This window comes from Drosophila takahashii, chromosome 2L (assembly GCF_030179915.1).
Source record: "Drosophila takahashii strain IR98-3 E-12201 chromosome 2L, DtakHiC1v2, whole genome shotgun sequence".
In the NCBI taxonomy this organism is placed as follows: domain Eukaryota; kingdom Metazoa; phylum Arthropoda; class Insecta; order Diptera; family Drosophilidae; genus Drosophila; species Drosophila takahashii.
In genome coordinates, this window is record NC_091678.1 from 18,537,161 (window position 1) to 18,555,443 (window position 18,283).

Below are 18,283 nucleotides of genomic sequence, written 5' to 3' on the forward strand. Positions count from 1 at the left end.
AGGAAAATTAACAATATAATATTAGTATTTCACAATCTCCCAAAAACTATCCCAATTCAGTGAAATCTGCTTCGAAGTGAATTTCCCGTCGGCAAATCGCTGGCCAATCCGAAATCCCTGCTGCGAAAAAAGGACAATCGGCGGCCAAGACGCCGTCGAGGAAGAAGAAGCAGAAGCAGTCGCAGAAGGAGCGACGGAAGCTGACATAAGGGAAATATGGATAAATAAAAGGAGCAGCGAGCACATAAAGGGAAATATGATTGGGATGCCGAGCCAACGAGAGGAGTCTCGAAAAAAAGAAGAGAAGAAAGAACAAAAAATAAGGGCCTGCGTCGACGTTGCTCCGCCTAAAGTTGTCATAATTTGCTATATATGCGTTTTTATTTATTTGCCGATCCGCTGCGCACGTTCATAAAAAACGAAGACGTTTCGTTGGATTACTTTATGTGGGTTTTTTTTTTCTTTTCGCTGCTTTTCTCTCTCTCCCCAGAGAGAGGGAGAGCGAGCGGTTAGAGGAGCACAGCTATATGGGGTCCCAGGCTAACAGTCGGGTTAACGGGTGTTAACATTCGAACTGCAGTCTTATACGCCATTTCCCCAGCTGTTAACCGCTAACAGAGGCGGAGAGAGGAGAGCCCCAGAGAGAGAGAGCGCGTGCGGCAGAGAAGCTTTCGCTGCTGCGAATTTTGGCGGCCACGTTGGGCAACTCCTGTTTTTTTTCCGATTCCGATTCCATAGAGCGCCGTCGACGCTCCGGCTCGCAGGACGTCGCTGCCTCAGTCGCCATTTGCCGCTCCGCCAATTGCTCTCCGGCCGCGCGGGGGCGCCACTCAACGCAGTCGCCAAAAAGGACACTCGTTTTCTCCACCACTCGACTCCGCTCGGTTTTCGAGATTCTCGCTTCGGACTCGTTTCCAGCCCGAGAATTTCGATTCGATTCCCGATCCGATTCCGATTTCGATTCTTGGCCATAGTTTCAGTCAGCGAGCCAAAAAGCAGCCTGCCAGTCGAGAGCGCCTTTCCCAGAACTCAGAACCCAAGAATCCAAGAACTGAAATCCCTCAGATTGCCAATTCCACTTAGAGTCTAACGGTACCGCAGTGCGTTTTTATTACCGCCGCCTCCGCAGCTTACGCATATATATATATAAACATACTGATATATATATATATGCGCACACGGACACGCTGCGTGGTGTGCGTGCGGGGGGCGGGGGCATGCGAGTGCCAGTGTGTGCGTGTGTGTGTGTGGGCTGAGCGGTCGCGCGTGTTTAATTAATCATAAAATCTACATCGCAAGCCGCAAAAGTAAAAAGTAACTCACCAAAAACAGCAAAAACAAATATAAATAAAAACAAATAAAAAGCTAACAAAAAGAAGGAGAGAAAGAGGAGGCAAGAGAGTGGGTGGGGTGATGGCGAGGCGGGGGGATAATGTGCAATAAACTCGATTTTGGAACCAACTATATCCTGTGCAAAAACTGAAACTCCGCTTTTCCGACGGCATCCGTGAGATACTCAGCCCCACAAAAAGATGCTTTCCAAAGGATACTAAGTGAAAATAGAAGGAAAAAGGAGCAACGCGACAGAAATCAAGTGAGTTTTATAATATTTTACTAATTTTAATTTAAAAAACCTTTTTAAATTTAATTTTAATTTTGTAAACTTGCAAATGATTATTATTAAGAAGCTTATCTTAAGATAAATAAATAAATATTTGAAAAACTCCATTAATCAAAATTTAGTTAACTTAAGTGGTTTTAGAAACGGTTAGAAAGAAATGTTTTTCTTTTCTATGAAGGGAAACCTAACACAAAATTCTAGTATGTTAATAGAAAGAACTTAAAGAACTTCGATTTGGTACTTTGAACAATATTCTAAACATCCTAAGCTCCTTTATTAAAATTATCTCAATTGCATAACCCTAAAGTTAAAGAATCTCTTAAACAAACTTTCAAGACAAATAATAAACTAACTTCCTAAGTCATTTTGTGTTAGGGAGTTTAATATTGGAAAAGATAAACCTCTTAAAGCCCAAGAATAAGTCAACGTTTTAAATTTACTATAACTTTAATTAAACCAGCCACTCGAACTTTGTAACTGTGTAAACCCAACGAATGAATTATATTAGGGAAAGGATATTCAAGTGGTACAATTTATGGTAAATAGTGCGCATAATGTCTTGAATATTTCTAGTGATTTGAACTAAGAACTGTGACAGGTTTCAACCCTTTGTGGAATAGAAAGACCACTTGCTATTGCTTTTCCTTTGAATTGGTTTGATGTTCAACTGAGTGTAAGGAAACTTCAATTTGAAAGATGTGTTTTTATGAAGCAAGATATAATAATAAATGGGGGTATTTCCATTACCGAAGTTGCCGTTTTTACACCTAAACGTCTTCTTCGGTTTTTAACTTACGATTTTATTGAATTTGGTATTTTTTTATTTGTATAAACCATTAGTCCCAGTTTTAAACTATGATATTAAAAGAAAGTTAATGTATACTGTCGTAGTGTCATTTGGTGCACAATTTGTTTATTTTCTGAGTAAACCTTTAAGGTGAAAACTATATTTCATCTCTATAATAACAGCTAATAGTTCTATATTTTATTAAGTTTATATTCTTAAAATCTCGTTTCTGTACTGATAGGCTTGTTACTTTTTGTTAGTAAAATAGTATATTATGTATATAATCACCGACGTTGACTTCTCTTGACGCACACAAATGGTATTGGTCATCTGAGTAACCTACAAATTGGGGAGTACATATTGCACAAGATCGAAATTGAGCTTGAGGCTACTTTCCTATACTGCACCACTGTCTCGTCTCACCTTTTCCCTCTTCCCTTGAAATATCGGAGTGCCTAGATTATTTAACTTTGACACTTTATGCGAGGACATGCAACTGCAACGGAGCAGCCCGAAAGTTGCATGTTGAGCTTATGTCAAAGTTAACATAAATACAACTACTTTGTGCCCCAAAGGTGGTCGGTGGGCGGGGTCAAGGGGGAGGCGGCACCGACATGGGCGAAAGGTCGTTGTTCCTCGCTCTTCTCGATGCGGAGTCTGTGCCCAAGGAAATGACATGGGGCTATGGGATGTGTGTGTGCTTGTTATGCAATGACAACAACACGAGCAAGTCGAACAATATCCCAAGCCAATGGAACAGCAACAAGAACATGTCAAGAGAAAATTAACATTGAAAGAGGGAGGGATCTGGCTTTTAGTGGGAGGAGAAAGACTTTCGCAGACATTGCCCATCCAGGGTTAAACGAAAAGATGACAGGTGTCAAGTCAGTGTGTCAAAGAAACATCGATTCAAGGGGGGAAAATGCCATCTTGTGAAGCAACGCAGAGATGTTAGAACCGTATCAATCCAGTCACAATTGATGCAACGCATGCCCGACATAAATAATGCACTCAGCTGCAAGCCAGATACAAAGATATATAGACACATAAAGACTTTCTCCTCGAATAACCCTCGTGCATTTATTGTTTTATTGTTTTAATTAATTTATGAGTCGCGCGATTTCATTTCAGCGACCAACAGCATCTATTTTTTGTTCCCTCCTCGTTGGCCTGGCGATAAATTCATTTGTAAAAATTCGAAGCGCTTTAGCCCGAGTCTATCTCTCATTTTTCTCGCCTACCATTTGGCTTTTCGCACAGCCCACCCCCCTTTTCACCCCCTTTCGCCTGGCTTTGGATTATATATTTGATATAAAATTTATTTTCATTTTAATAATAAATACGATGGCAGCGAGGAATACTAAAAACGAGCGAGCCAAGCGGACACCAGACGGATGAAATATTTATTTTGTGTTATGACAGAAATGTGCGGCCATAGACGCTATATAAAAATGTATCTATCGGATAGACCCTTTCCCCTCCCGACTTCTCGACCATAGTTTGCGGCATATTTTGTAGCTTTTGAATGCGAATATTTGGCGAAAAATGTTTTTATTATTCGCAGCGTGATTCTGTAATGTGGGCCATTGAATCTGACAGCGCCCATCCTCACACGCGAAACTATCTGTCTATATATCAATCCATCTGCGAAACCCGCCCCACCCTACCCCGATTTTTAGATCAACGGGGTCTTCAAATATGCAGCTATATCATGCATTTCTGCATTTGTGAATTTTCAATTTAATTCCGCTCGCTAATTCAATAAACCGCATAAATTGAATTTTTATTGCTCGCTCGCTGCGCAAGTTTATTAGTTGGATTCCATTCTAACACTGTTAGAACCTGCCCGATTTTTGCCTTCGCCGAGCTGCCTTTTTATTGCTTTCTGCCGGGGTAATAAACCAAATTCAATTCATATTCATCAAAACAAATTTGGACTTGACTAGCTTGTGCCAAATTACGGAAATGAACAGCGAAAAAATTCGACTGAATTAATAACGAAATCCATTTGTTAAATTTGATTTTATTCCGGATCTACACGACTTGCGGTGGAATAGCTAATTATAACTAAAATTAAATTTATGTATACACTCAATGAATTCTGTAATTTAATACGATAAAAGCATTATAATTTCAAACTAATTGTTTCTATTATAAGAAGAGCAAATTAAAATTCAGATGGAATTAGATTTCTGTCAATTATTTTTGATTATAACGTGGAATAGATACCAAAAAACGTAAAATAAATTCAAAGCAATTTAATATGAATTGCTTAATATAAAGTAATAAAAACAATACAATTTAATAACAATTATTGTTCAGTTTTGGTTATAAAAGTACATTGACACCAAAAAATAAATAAAAGTAGTAAATTTCAAATGAATATCTATAGTACAAAAACTTTTTAAAAATATAAATGACAAAAAAAAAACTAAAAAAAAAATGTTTCTATATTTTAAAACTTTTAAAAGCATCTAAAGTGCTATTTTTATGAGTAACCCTACATGTTAGGTTAACAAAATTGTGAAATGCTGAAATTAAAATGAAACACTAAAAAAATCCCCAAGGTACCATTACATTATGAAAGAACCAGAAAATTGCCTCGTTTAACTCACATTTCCGGCAAAAACAAGACCGAAATTCAAAATTTGGAAACCAAATCTCCTTCGTTTCGTTGTCCTTTTTAATTGCCAAAAATGGAAGGAAAGCACAGGTAAAAACAAAGTGTGGCTACTTGAATGCAATTATTTCCTTCGTTTATGAGTAATTAAAACGAAACGAGAGCGAGACGAGGATTGGCAAAATATCAAAAATGGCCATGGCTCATGTGTGGGCGGCGGGACGGGGAAGGGGGAGGGGGCGTGGCAGGGGGATAAACAAGTGTCCAACGAGATATACAGGCACACATCTGTGCTTGTGTGTGTGCCCTGGTACTTTGCATAGATTGTCCACTTTAGATTAAGCCATGAATAATTTATGTGCGTCTCTTATGATTTTAATTGTTTGCAATGGCAGCTTAACAACTCCACCAACAACCCCGTATTATTCCTTTCAAACGAAACAAAAACGAAATGGCAAAGAGGCAAGGAAGCAGAGGAAACGGCCGACGAAAGCGGAGGCAAAAACAAAGTAGCGCCCCAAAAGCAAATGCAAAACAATACAAATTCATCTACAAGGCTTTTTTAATCGGACTCCCCTGTCTGTCTGTGTGTGAGTGCAGTATCTGTGTGTGCGGTGGGGTATCTGTGTGAGTGGGTATCTGAGTTAGCCCTCTTCTTCCCAGGCCATTCATTCATTTCCAGACCCTTCTTCTGGCCACCTTCTTCTCCTCCATCTCCTCCCTAAACACAGACATTTGCATTCCCCAACACAGATACGCACACACACACACTTATTTTGTAGAGGTGTGTGTGGCGCTTAACCCCCCGCTGGGCTCAACTGGTTGAATTGACCGTCGCCGCCGTCTGGCAGCGTTCCATTTCGCTTCTTTCTCAAAAATTATATGAAAATTATACCAATTCAACTCATAAAATTTTTTCAGCTTAATAAATTTGCAGACATTTTGTAAGGGGACCCCTGGAAATGGGAATTCTGAACTGGTAACTGGTGGCTGGTGGCTGGGAACTTGAATTGCCCCGGGTTCGCCGTTGTTATTGGCTGCCCCTTTGCCTCGGACATATTTTCGTTTGGGAACCGAGAGAGGCTTTCATGCAAAATGGTCAATGCTGAAGTGGCCTTAAATCCCCCGACTTCTCACTATACAAAAAATATATATACACATGCGGCTGTGTACCGAGCTCATCGGCGGAGCGTTAACCAGACGCAGTTGCCTTGCTTAAGCGAAGCTCATAAATTTGCCTCAAACAATTTCCCACTTTTTTTTGCGCTCTGCTTCTTCAACCGTTTTTATTTCCCATATTTTCTTGGGTTTTTTTGGAAAGTCAATTCAGTGGGAGGAAAAAGAAGCGTGGGGTTCAGGTTCACCTTGCGGGAGTTTTTTCCATAAGCCTGGCATGTGTCAAGTGAAACTGGAGTGGCTATTTATCACACAATCCTCGAAAATGAATCATGCTTTTTGTGGGAAGTACTTGAACGAGTACTTCTTTTTTAAATTAAATCTATCACATTTTTATATTGAAATTTATAATACTTGTGAAATAAAAATCAAAATATTCAGGATATAAAGGCTACTTTAGAAGATTGTATTTTATCTTCATCAATTGTGTTTTAAGAGATTACTGTTTTCATTCTTTAAATAATATATTTTTTTTAACTTAACAGCTGAATTTGACAATGTCTGAGATCCAAAACCATAAGATGTACACTATTTAAGAGTATTATAATAGAAAAAAAGAATAAAAATAATTCAAAAATTAATTTTATATCTTTATGATCAAAAGAATCAAAATCAAATCCATCCCACCTTTAAAGATAATTGAATTTTAGAAGAACTTCCAGTAAATGGACATTATTTAACGTTTTACCCTATATTAACAAATAAGAAGATTAAAATGGGTAAATAATAATATTTTCGAAATATGTACACTTTCTGTAATTTCCGTCAGACTGTCAGAATTACCGATAGCTGCCCCGAAAATCTCCAATCCAATAAAGTGATGTCCGCCGATGGACTGGCAGTCGTTCGTGCTCGATCGACGGTTGAAACAACAGACTTCAATCAAGATCTCGCATTCCGTTTCCCTTTCGCCCCTTTGGCTAGACTTCCAAAGTGTCTGTTTACGTTGGATTCGGGTTCATTCATTCGATGGCTCCTAAAACAGAGCAACAGAGCCAATTGGCCCCGGATATATGCACTGTGCCATCAATCAATCAAGCCAATTGCAATGAATTTTGATCAATATCCGCTGAAGACGTTTCGAAGGGGGGGTTGGGGGTTAAACAGCATATATACTCAACCATAATTCACGATTTGGCTTAATGATTGACGCCGTGTTGATTCCGGACGGCGCTTGAAAGATCCGAAAGATTTAGAGTTCCTTTCGAGAGGCTGGGACCACCTGCTGGCAGGAAACTTTGGCTATTCCACGTTTTCTGTAATTTTCCCTGGGCTTTTCCCTTGGAGTGACAAAGGAAATGAAGGCTTGAAACTTTTCTGATGGAATCCCACCGCAGACTTGTGGAACTTCTTAAAGCTTCGTGGCAATTGCGGAAGTTTTATGTTTTTGGCTGTGCGTAAATCGCTCAAGAAATCAGCTCAAGTGGAATAAGTTGTGGCCCGGCTCACTTTAGTTTCGGTTAACACTTTCGTCCCGACTTGGAATCTTGGAATCCAACTTCACTCCAACTCTATGCCAGCCCACTTATGCATTAAACAAATTGATTTCCGATGAGCCCATCGGCATTGATAGAAATAGTGGAGTCGATGTGTGTGCGCCGATGATTTCGAGTGCGTCGAATCGATATGGCCACGCATCTGTATCTGTATCTGTATCTTCGTCTGCACATGTATCTGGCGAGTGTTTACCTTTGCCAATAAATTGTCTTAATTGCCGGGAAATAATCATAAAGCAATCGGCCGTAATGCGGATGGGATGGCCGTCCGTGTGCAAGCCTTATTTTCGGGGCTTCGGGGAATCGAGAATTTGTGGCCCTGTTGAAAGTGTAACTCAGAAACGGTGTGGAATTATGTTGAAATCGATTTGCTCCTAAAATTTATGCGGCGCGTACATCGCACACTTTAGTTGGTATTGGGCAACCCTCGTCGGAAACTCCCCCAAGTTGGCCATTCATATGGTATCTAATGTCGGATAGAATGTGTACAAATTCATAGTCAAGTTCGTTCCAAAATGGGGGTTACGGATAACTGGTGGTTCTTGGGAGCTCGCTGCGTTATTCTTCTCGCAGGAAGGCGATTCTACACCAGGCAGAGATCAAATACCCGACTATCTCTAGAATTTCCCGGTTTCAATGCGAGACTACGGAAGACGAAAGACTCGATAAATCTGTGCAGAGGGATATATTAGGTATATGTCTTTCTCATTGCAACTCTTAATAAATCTGTGGTGACCCTCTTTTCGTCGCCGCCGAACGGATTATTTTTGACTATGTTTATATCTCGATAGCCGATATCTGCCGGCGTCAGGTAAATTAGGTGGAATAATCCGACAGATTCGAGGCACAAACTCAATCATCTGGGTAGGCTGAAAGTTATGCTGAGTGATTCCGTGTAATAAATCAATAAATTACCCACTCTTACGCGATTGGCTCATGCAAAACTCTTTGGGGTTCCTCCAACCCGGTCAAGAGTCCACGCCAACTCCGTAATATCCAAATTCTCGATCCAGCCGCGAGTCCAGATCCATGGGTTGCCATTAAGTTATACGCGTCTAACCATATGCGCCCAGTTCGTTTATTCAACGTCTAAAATTGCGACACGCCGCTATTCATATATTCAAAAATTTATCATAAAGTCTGACCGGGCACGCCTTACGTGACGATCCGTTCATATGCATATATAATATCTTGGTAAATAACACTGCGCAGCTAGATTTTCAAGTACCTTAAATTAAATAGTTTTTTGATATATGGAGAGCTTGAATTTAACCATTTCTAAAACGAAAACTTTTTAATAAATGCTTTTTATTATACCCTTGTAGAGGGTATTATAATTTCAGTCAGATGTTTGCAACGCAGTGAAGGAGACGTTTCCGACCACATAAAGTATATATATTCTTGATCAGCACCAATAGCCGAGTCTATCTAGCCATGTCCGTCTGTCCGTCTGTCCGTCTGTCCGTCTGTCCGTTTCTATGCGAACTAGTCTCTCAGTTTTAAAGCTATCGCGATGAAACTTTCCCGAAGGTCTTCTTTCTATTGCAGGTAGTACATATGTCGGAGCCAGCCGGATCGGACCACTATATCTTAAGGCTCCCAATCAAATATAAGAAAATTCATTGTAACTTTGTAGGAAGTAGGCGTTTTGATTCTTGACTACTTAAAAACAAAATTGAAATAAATCGAAACGCTGAATCTGGAATCCCTGGAACTGCACCGAGTGAGTATTCTTTTATCTACAAGGGTATATAAGCTTCGGCTGGCCGAAGGTAGCTTCCTTTCTTGTTTATATTTAAGTTATTTCGAATCAAACACTTGCCTTTGCTGATCAGTGTTACTGGCTGGAAAATCGGAAAATGTGCGTTTCTCACCAGATTTTCCCTATATCTTCTCCCCTTTCGTTGCCAGGGTGCAGTCCATGAGCAGACCTCAGCGGCAATTGGGATCAGGAGGTGAGCGCTTCCGATCGAGAGGATAATGTGTTCAATATTTCGCAACCGCATCAATTACCGTGGAACCGGCGGCGGAACCAGGAGCGGCAGCGGCGAGCGGGAGAGGGACCGCGACAGGGACAGGGATCGAGATCGAGATCGGGAAATAGGTAATAGGGACGCCCTGCTGGCCAAGGAACTGGATGCGGATAGCAACAACAATGGCACCGAGCCGCAACTGGAGGCGGAGGCACTTCCTGAATCGGAAACGGAAATGGCCGAGGATCAAGATCAGGATCAGGAGGAGCTGGAGAACAGCAACGAGGCCCTCGACCTCTCGCTGATCTCGTCCAGCGGCCGGGAATCGCTGCCGGGCAGTGGTCACGTCTCGCTGGAGGCCCTACAACATACCAAAGTGGCGGTGGCCCAGTTCGCCGCCTCGGCGATGGCGGGCAGCCATCAGGGCGCCGATCTGGCCATGGTGCAGTCCACCATCTTCAATGTGCAGCGGCAGCATCTGATGCAGCTGCAGCTCATCCAGCACCTGCAGAGTCAATTGAAAAGGGCCGAGGCTGCGGCCCTGGGCAGGCAAACTCAGAGCGATGAGGAGGAGGAGCCCAAGGATGAGCCAACCAATGGCCTCAAGGAGGAGGAAGTGGAGGATCAGGAGCAGGATCACGAGGAAGAGGAGCCGCGGCGGGAGGAGAGTTCAAAGACTGACAAGAGGGCGACTGAGGAGAGGAAGACGGAGCCGGAGGGCTACCAACCCACTACCAACAACATGATGTGCGACATCAGCTCGAGCTTGGCCTCGAGCATCATCACCAACCACGATCCCCCGCCGGCTCCCAACGAGCCCAACTGCCTGGAGATGCTGCAGCGCCGCACCGAGGAGGTCCTGGACTCCGCCTCCCAGAGCCTCCATGCCGCCCAGATGCAGGAGGAGTACTCGGAGTACGCCTCCAAGGAGGCCCAGAGTCGCGGCGAGATCTTCAAGCATCGCTGCAAGTACTGTGGCAAGATCTTCGGCAGCTATTCGGCCCTCCAGATTCACCTGAGATCCCACACCGGCGAACGGCCGTTCGTTTGCAATGTCTGCGGGAGCAAGTTCACCACGAAGGGCAATCTGAAGGTTCACTACCAGCGGCACACGCAGATCTTTCCACCTATGCTGCTGCCACCAGGAGTGGCGCCCAACGTGGGGCATTCCGGGCAGGCCGAGCAGTATCGCCTGCCTTTTGTGCCTCCAGCGGCACCAGGTGGTCAGGAGCAGGTTCAGCAGGTGCAAGTGGAGGAACAGGAGGAATTAAACAGCAGGCAGGAGGTTTCAATTCCTATACCGATTCCCGTTCAGCAGGCCGAAGATCTCAGCAAGCCAGTTTCGCGAGAGAAGGAGAAGTCCCACTCCCCCGTGGAGCGTGTCAAAACCCCCAAGGAAGTAAAGCCAGAGGTTCAACAGGCATCTCCACCGGAGAAGCCCGAAAAGGAGGTCTCCAAGCCACCGGCAGTCACTAATTCTCGAAGAAATGGCTCTGTTCGCAAGCGACAGACCAGCAGTGCTGGGAGTCCTCCGCAGGAGGACCGGGAACGGGATCTCGCCGAGCATTTGCATATAGCCAAGCTGGTGAGACGCTCATCGGCGAGCCGGGAATCCCAACCGGCCGAGTACTCGCTGGCCCAAATGGAGCGCATCATAGACAAGTCGTGGGAGGATCTGATCGAGATCGACAAGACGTCGGAGACCTCGAAGCTGCAGCAGCTGGTCGACAACATCGAGAACAAGCTGACGGATCCGAACCAGTGCATCTTCTGCCAGAAGGTCATGTCCTGCCGCAGCTCCCTGCAGATGCACATCCGGACGCACACCGGCGAGCGGCCCTTTCGCTGCAAGATCTGCGGCAGGGCCTTCGCCACGAAGGGCAACCTGAAGGCCCACATGAGCATACACAAGATCAAGCCGCCGATGAGGAGCCAGTTCAAGTGTCCCGTGTGCCACCAGAAGTTCTCTAATGGTATCATCCTGCAGCAGCACATTCGCATCCACACCATGGACGATGGCAGCGGTGGGCAGGCCACAGGTGGTCCTACTAATCCTGGCGAGGCCGAGCGGCTGGGCATCGAGGATCAGAACTCCAACAAGTCGCTGGGCACCTCGGACACCCTGGACTTCTCCACCACCATTTCGGATCACTCGGGCCAGCGGTCGGAGTCGTCGCAGGGCGGCGATTTCGATGAGTTCATGACCATGGACAGCACCGACGACTCCAGGGACAACTCCAGTGCGGCCACAGCCACGCCCCATCCGCTGGAGAGCAGGGAGAGGGAGAAGGAGAGGGAGAAGGAGCGTAGGATCCCTAACGACATCTCCGACGAGAGATCTCATTCCAATCCCGATCTGGCCGGCGGACGCAGCGAGAGTGGGGAGATGCCCGCCATGGATCTTTCCTCACCTTCTTCATCCACCAGTCGCATCTTCGGAACCGGACTGGCGAACGGAGGATCGGGCAGTGGAGGTCTTCCTGGGATGCTCGGGATGCCCATGCCCCCGAATCTCCTGCTCATGGCAGCTGCCCGCGAAGAAATGCACGCTCTAGGTCATGCTCACGCCAAATTTCCCCTGCTTCCCTTCGGTCCACTCGGATTTATGGGTAAGTTTTTATAACCTTTATATCTATCTTTACTTTAGATCATTTTCAAGGAAGTGGCATATGTATTTTGGGGATATTTTAATAACTTCTAGAATTTTCCTATTAGAAAATATTAAAAGTTCTATAAATATATTTCTAACAATTGTATTCTGTCTGTCCGAAACATTTTCTATGCATTTTTAAAAATCTTTATAATAGTTTTTATAAAGAGAAATTAATACTTTCTTTTTACTTATAATCCGATGTTCTTTATAATCTATGTAGTTATATCTACTTGCTTTTCTTAAGAACCCAAAATATATGTAAAAAACTGGCAATTAAAATAGATTCACTTTTCATGGGGCGTTCCATTCAATCGCTTTACACATTCAAGTCCAATGATATATAAATAAATCCGGCAAACTGCGTATCCGTTCGTCGCCACACTTGACATTAACTTTCTTCTCCGCTCCCTTTTGGGGATGCGAGATGACAAAGCCTCTTTGTCTGCCACCTTTGACCCCGTCAGCGTTTGCCAAGCAGCCCGAGTGGAGTGGAAGTGCGATAAATCTGCGATCTGGCCGCGACATAACTCAATTGGACCGAGACAAAGCAGTCGCAACACTCCACCCAGCTCCATCCCAGTCCATGTCTGATATGCCTATGCCAAATTCCGCAATTTATTTATAAACATTGGCGCATTCCCGATTCGCGGAGAAGAGGCGCAAACGATCGAGCAGCGATCTGTCGCCTCATTATGTCACAACCTTTTACGCGGATGGATATTTATTATATCTGCGATCGCGGCGAGCGACATTCGGCAGCACGTGGCGGGAATTATGTGTCCCCCACTGACCTCGCGAGTAACTCTTTGTCTGCATCCCGCCCCCATCCGCAGGTCTGCACCCGCCCCCCAATGTGTGCAATCTCTGCTTCAAGATGCTGCCCAGCCTGGCCGCCCTGGAGAGCCATCTGCAGAGCGAACATGCCAAAGAACCGGCGACGGGCCACGCCCTCCGCCCCCACAGCAGTGACGCTGGATCGCCGTACGGTGCCAAGGTGAGTGTTAAAACCTTTAAAGAAATATGTTGTAAAATTTGCCTAGTAATCGAAAAGGGTCGGTAATAAATTTAGGCGCATGATAAATCCTGAAGAACTCACGTTGTTATCTTATTAAAAAAGTTCTTTAGGCTTATAGTTTTAAGAATAAAAAAAATGGTCAAGAAAACACGTTGTTGCATACCCCATCATTTATTATTTATCTAATTGTATAGCTCCTAAAGAATTCGCGTTTTTCAAAATAAGAAAAATGCTGAAGAATTCGTGTTATGATATCATTAAATTATTATTAAATTCTGAAGAATTCGTGATATTGCATTCTCCATTATTTCGTGTACTGCACAGTATTTTTTCCCTTTTCGATGAAATCCATCCATTGTTAAACATTGGGCAGCAATATCCCATTTTATAAAAGTTTATTTAACCCTACAAATTTTTAGGACATTAAATAACCAAAGTTCTGAAGAATTTGCGTTTTTTTCTTCTAATATTGCACACTCACTTTTCCCTTTCCGCTGCAACCCACTAATCATTCCCATAGTTAACCACTGAGCAGCATTCCCTGCCCCAATACGGGAGCACTTACATCACATCCAGCCGGCCTAATCCCACCTCAACTCTCGCTTTGAGAACTAGTGCCATCTGGCAGCGAGAGTCCGAATCGATTCTTCGGGCCTGCCTTGGTCATGATTAATTAAAATGTTCACGGGTTCAGCTCGCTCCTGGGGCTGGCTTGATTTGGCCAAATATGGATGGAGCACAGCCCGTTTTGGCCGCGACCATACAAATTATGAGCACATTATTAATTGCCCGGCGTGTTCGCCTCGTCACTGACTGGGCCTTATTATGAAGAAATTGTGGCCAACTTGCATAGCTTCGCCTTAATTGTTGGCGTTCCGCTTTGCGGCCTCCACTCCGCCAAGTTGGGCTGGAAATGGAAACTTAGACCCCATCCCCAGATCGCAGATCCCAGACTCCCATACTCGCAGGTTCATCTATGGAGGAGAGAGAGAGCTTTAAGTGCCCGGATTACATCGCCCAACAATGCCAATTATTTATTAAAGTGCGTTCGCTGCCTCGATGCTCAGATGGAGTGGTTCTGCTGTGGCTGCCCATAATTTAAGTACAAATGCTAGTATTAATATTTATTTCTGGCCGGGGCACGCAGTGCGGCATTGTCTCTCTATGACTAATGACATCGTTCATTATGGCTTACATTCTTGGAGTATTTCCAAAATTGAAAGCGAATGTCTTGGTCCAGGGGCGGAATTTGAAGAGGCGGGCAGGGCCGGTTATTTAGTTGAGTTTGCGGGAAAAAATTATGTTTAATATTTATTATTAATAATTATTTGATCAATACTTTTTACTTATTTTATTTATTTTTTTTTTTTTTAATAAACAAGTCCCAATTTGGGCTTTTTTAAAGATTAATGGGCCTAGCATATGCCTAATTAAATAGTAAAACTACACTCAAACAAAACACGCCGGGATCAAATCGATTTGTACATGGTTAATTTCTGGTATTTATTCGTTTTACCATGCAATATCGATTTTTCTCTTTCGGAGATCAGCGTTTCATGTCAAGTTTTTCTTCAAGTGCACCCAAAAGGTTAAATGTAACCATTTTTGCTTCTTTTTTCTTGTCTTTTCAAACACTTCTTTCTTGTATTTTTATTTTAATTTGTTTTCTTTTTATTTAAAGATATTTAACTTAAAAATATTTTTTTTAACACTTTTTATATTGAACCGCTCCTATTTGCTTTCCCTATTTTGGTGGCAATGTGAATGCAGTGTAAATGTCATAACATTTTCAGTTGGTAATCAGCAAGTCTCCGCTGCGATCCCCCCTTCCCTCTTTTTGGCATCAGACTGCATTTGTACTTCTTTGGTTGAGGACCGGCCACGTTCCGTTTTGCTCGCTTAGCACATTGTTGATGATCTAGAGCAGACGAACATCGGATCGGGATGGGGATGGGGATGGTATGGGGATTGTTTGGGGATGGGAGATGAGAGATGGTAGGTGGTAGGTGGGGCTGGGAATCGGCATCATCTTTTGGGCTTGAAATTTCTAAATGATTCAAAAATCTTAAGTAATTACGAGAATGCATTATGATGATGCGAAATTTACGACTCCGTCTGGTATGTTTTCGCTCTGGATCGGGTATATATATCGGGGGACTTTAGAGATATAGGGGAGCCTGCGCCGGGTCGGTGACGGTGTGTGCGATGCATTCAATGCAAATAAATTATGCTACGCTTTATGCAAAATTATTTAATCTTTTGTTCGTCGCGTCTGCCGGGGACACCATCCACCAAGTAGTTTTCGGCTCTATCCCCCCATCACCAATCCCTCCTCTCGGCGAACAATTGTTTTGCCATAAAAATATGAGACCCGGCGGCATCGTCTGCGCGAGATAATTAGTTGGCATTATTACACGCGATACATGCGGCCTAGGAAAATTGTAAATTATGTTTTTGGCCCTCTCTCCTTCTCTTTCGGCAAAAATAAGATTATTAAGAGGCGCGAGTCTGATGCGGCGGGATTAACGGCACATTTAACTGAAAATGCGCAGAAATTAGCGCCCGTCGCGAAAGTATCTCGCCCTGTAACTTTGTATCTCATCGCATTTCAGCTCACTCTCAATCCAAATCTGTTTGCAAAGAAGCCGCCTTCCTCGTCGTCCTCATCGGGTGACAAGTTGCCGGAGGCAAACGCCCTGCCCTTTGCCCCCGAAAATCCCCCAGCGCCGCCGATCAAAGAGGATCCCGATCAGGAGCAGCAGATGGTGGAGGAGGCTGCCTCGGCTGGCGAAGGATCTGGCAATGGAGTTGGGTCGAACTATCCCCAGGATGCCGGCGATGCCGAGCAGTCGCTGATGAAGATGCAGCTCCGTAAGTCACTCAGTGCCACCTGAAGTTCTTTCCAGAAGCCTAAGTGTATCTTCCCATCAGATGCCCATCGTTTCCCTGCCAGTCCCCTTGACTTTCAGCAGGCTCTGATGTCCGCCGGTCCCCCGACCTCCAGTCTGGATCCTCCGGTGAACAACAAGCACTTTTGCCACGTCTGCCGCCGGAACTTCAGCTCGAGTTCCGCCCTCCAGATCCACATGCGCACCCACACGGGCGACAAGCCCTTCCAGTGCAATGTGTGCCAGAAGGCCTTCACCACCAAGGGGAATCTCAAGGTACCACTAATCTCTATATTATCCTTATAGCAAGTTACTCACCACAGAGTCTTCTTCGGATCCATCCCGCTTTCAGGTGCACATGGGCACTCACATGTGGACGAATCCGACTTCGCGGCGAGGTCGTCGAATGTCCTTGGAGCTACCAATGCGTCCTGGTCCGAACTCGGGTCAAGGTCATCCGGGACCGACTGCCGAACAGGAGTTCATGCAGCGAAGACCGGAGCTCTTTTTTCCCTACCTGCCGCCTTTTTTTAACGGACTGCCACCAAAGGTGAGGAAATTAGAAAAAATCTTTAAGCTTTTTTGTTAAATTTAAAAAGGATTTATTTTTTTATTTATTTATTAATGATTAATTTATTTATTTTTTTCATTTATATATTTATTTTTTTTTACATTTATTTATTTATTTTTTTTTTTACATTTATTTATTTTTTTACATTTATTTATTTTTTTTACATTTATTTATTTTTATTACATTTATTTATTTATTTTATTTATACATTTATTTACATATTAACTCCATACTAAGTTGATTACATTTCAAATATTTTTTTTATTCTTATGATACAGTTATATTTTTTCTTTGGTAACCTTTCTAACTGGTGACCTCTATTTTCTCTTATGTTTCTGAATATTTGCCAGCCTGGTGAACTGAGTCCCGGCGCCTTTCCCAATATTCCCCCGCCGCCCTTCGCCAACGGCGGCAAGTATCCCTATCCGCCTGGACTCCTGGGATTCCCGGGCTTTCTGGCCCAGCATCCTTATGGGTTAGAGCGACGGAGCAGCAGCAAGTCCCCCACACCGGAGCCTCCTCAGAGTCCCTCGTTGCGGGAGGACGAGGGTTCCGGCAATATATGGCATCCACTGAGTCGCATCAAGGTGGAGAACAATCAAAACGAGGCCGGCGGCGGCTTCAGCGAGCAGGAGGATCAGCTGGAGGCAGAGGCGGAGGCCACCGGAGGTGGGGACAACGAGGAGTCGGAGTCCAGAGATGCGGAGAAGTAACTGATGATAATGAGATCTTAGTCTTGGAACACACATGGTTTTTGTGGAGTACATATCTTGAGCATTACCCTACGCTAAGCTTCAACTAGCACTGACACAAACTCAAACTCAAACACACCCCCCTCCCCAAAAAACACACATATACGAATATATCCTTTGTGTCTATACATATTATATATATAGTACGGTTAAATGATAGCGATCTTCAAGGCATTTAAATGCATTAAGTTTAGCCGGTAAGTTGTAAAAATAGCGGATCGAGGAAGGAGTCCCTTCAACCGGATCAGGCAGGCTGCGAGGTCAGAACTTAACTAATTTTATGGCTATACCTAGATATACTTAAACACATATACCGATAAATACACGTAATGTAAACTGTGGTAGTTGCATATAAAAAATTGAAATCGAAAAACCGAAAAAAAACCGCGACAAAAATGATCAAAAATAAAGCCGGCGAGCGAAATTGCAAAGAACAAAAACAAAATGTTGTGACGTTTCTTTTCCGGGAAGTGGGAAGCATTCCGCTTGGAATCGGGGATCGAGGATTGCAGTTACGATGGATTCAATAAATTCATGCAAATTGGCAGCTTCGGTAAGTGCGCCTCCTTCGATAGTGCCACATGCCACGCGCAGCCCATTCATCATCCCATCCCCATTGCCTTCGGGATGGGCGAGACGCCCTCGCCTCGGCGCATTTTCCACTCCCAACAGATGTTTTCTTTTTGATTCATTTGCCCAGACAAATTTTGGTCGAAGCGCTCTTTGTGTCT

The 18,283-nt window shown here is 43.9% G+C and overlaps 1 protein-coding gene across 3 annotated transcripts; it reads left to right on the forward strand.

Moving 5' to 3' along the window:
• The first annotated feature begins 1,404 nt into the window (after positions 1-1,404).
• salr (spalt-related) lies at positions 1,405-17,975 on the forward strand. 3 transcript variants are annotated; one of them, XM_070216151.1, is made up of 7 exons: positions 1,405-1,594; positions 9,612-12,282; positions 13,160-13,320; positions 15,954-16,212; positions 16,273-16,505; positions 16,582-16,779; positions 17,151-17,975. In XM_070216151.1, the coding sequence occupies exons 2-7, from the start codon at positions 9,681-9,683 to the stop codon at positions 17,511-17,513; spliced, it is 3,816 nt and encodes a 1,271-aa protein (XP_070072252.1). In that variant the 5' UTR covers positions 1,405-1,594; positions 9,612-9,680; the 3' UTR covers positions 17,514-17,975. The 3 variants fall into 3 exon arrangements, with proteins under 3 accessions (XP_070072252.1, XP_070072250.1, XP_017011278.2); XM_070216149.1 differs by lacking the exon at positions 1,405-1,594 and adding an exon at positions 8,153-8,511; XM_017155789.3 differs by lacking the exon at positions 1,405-1,594 and adding an exon at positions 8,153-8,392.
• Positions 17,976-18,283: the final 308 nt, after the last annotated feature.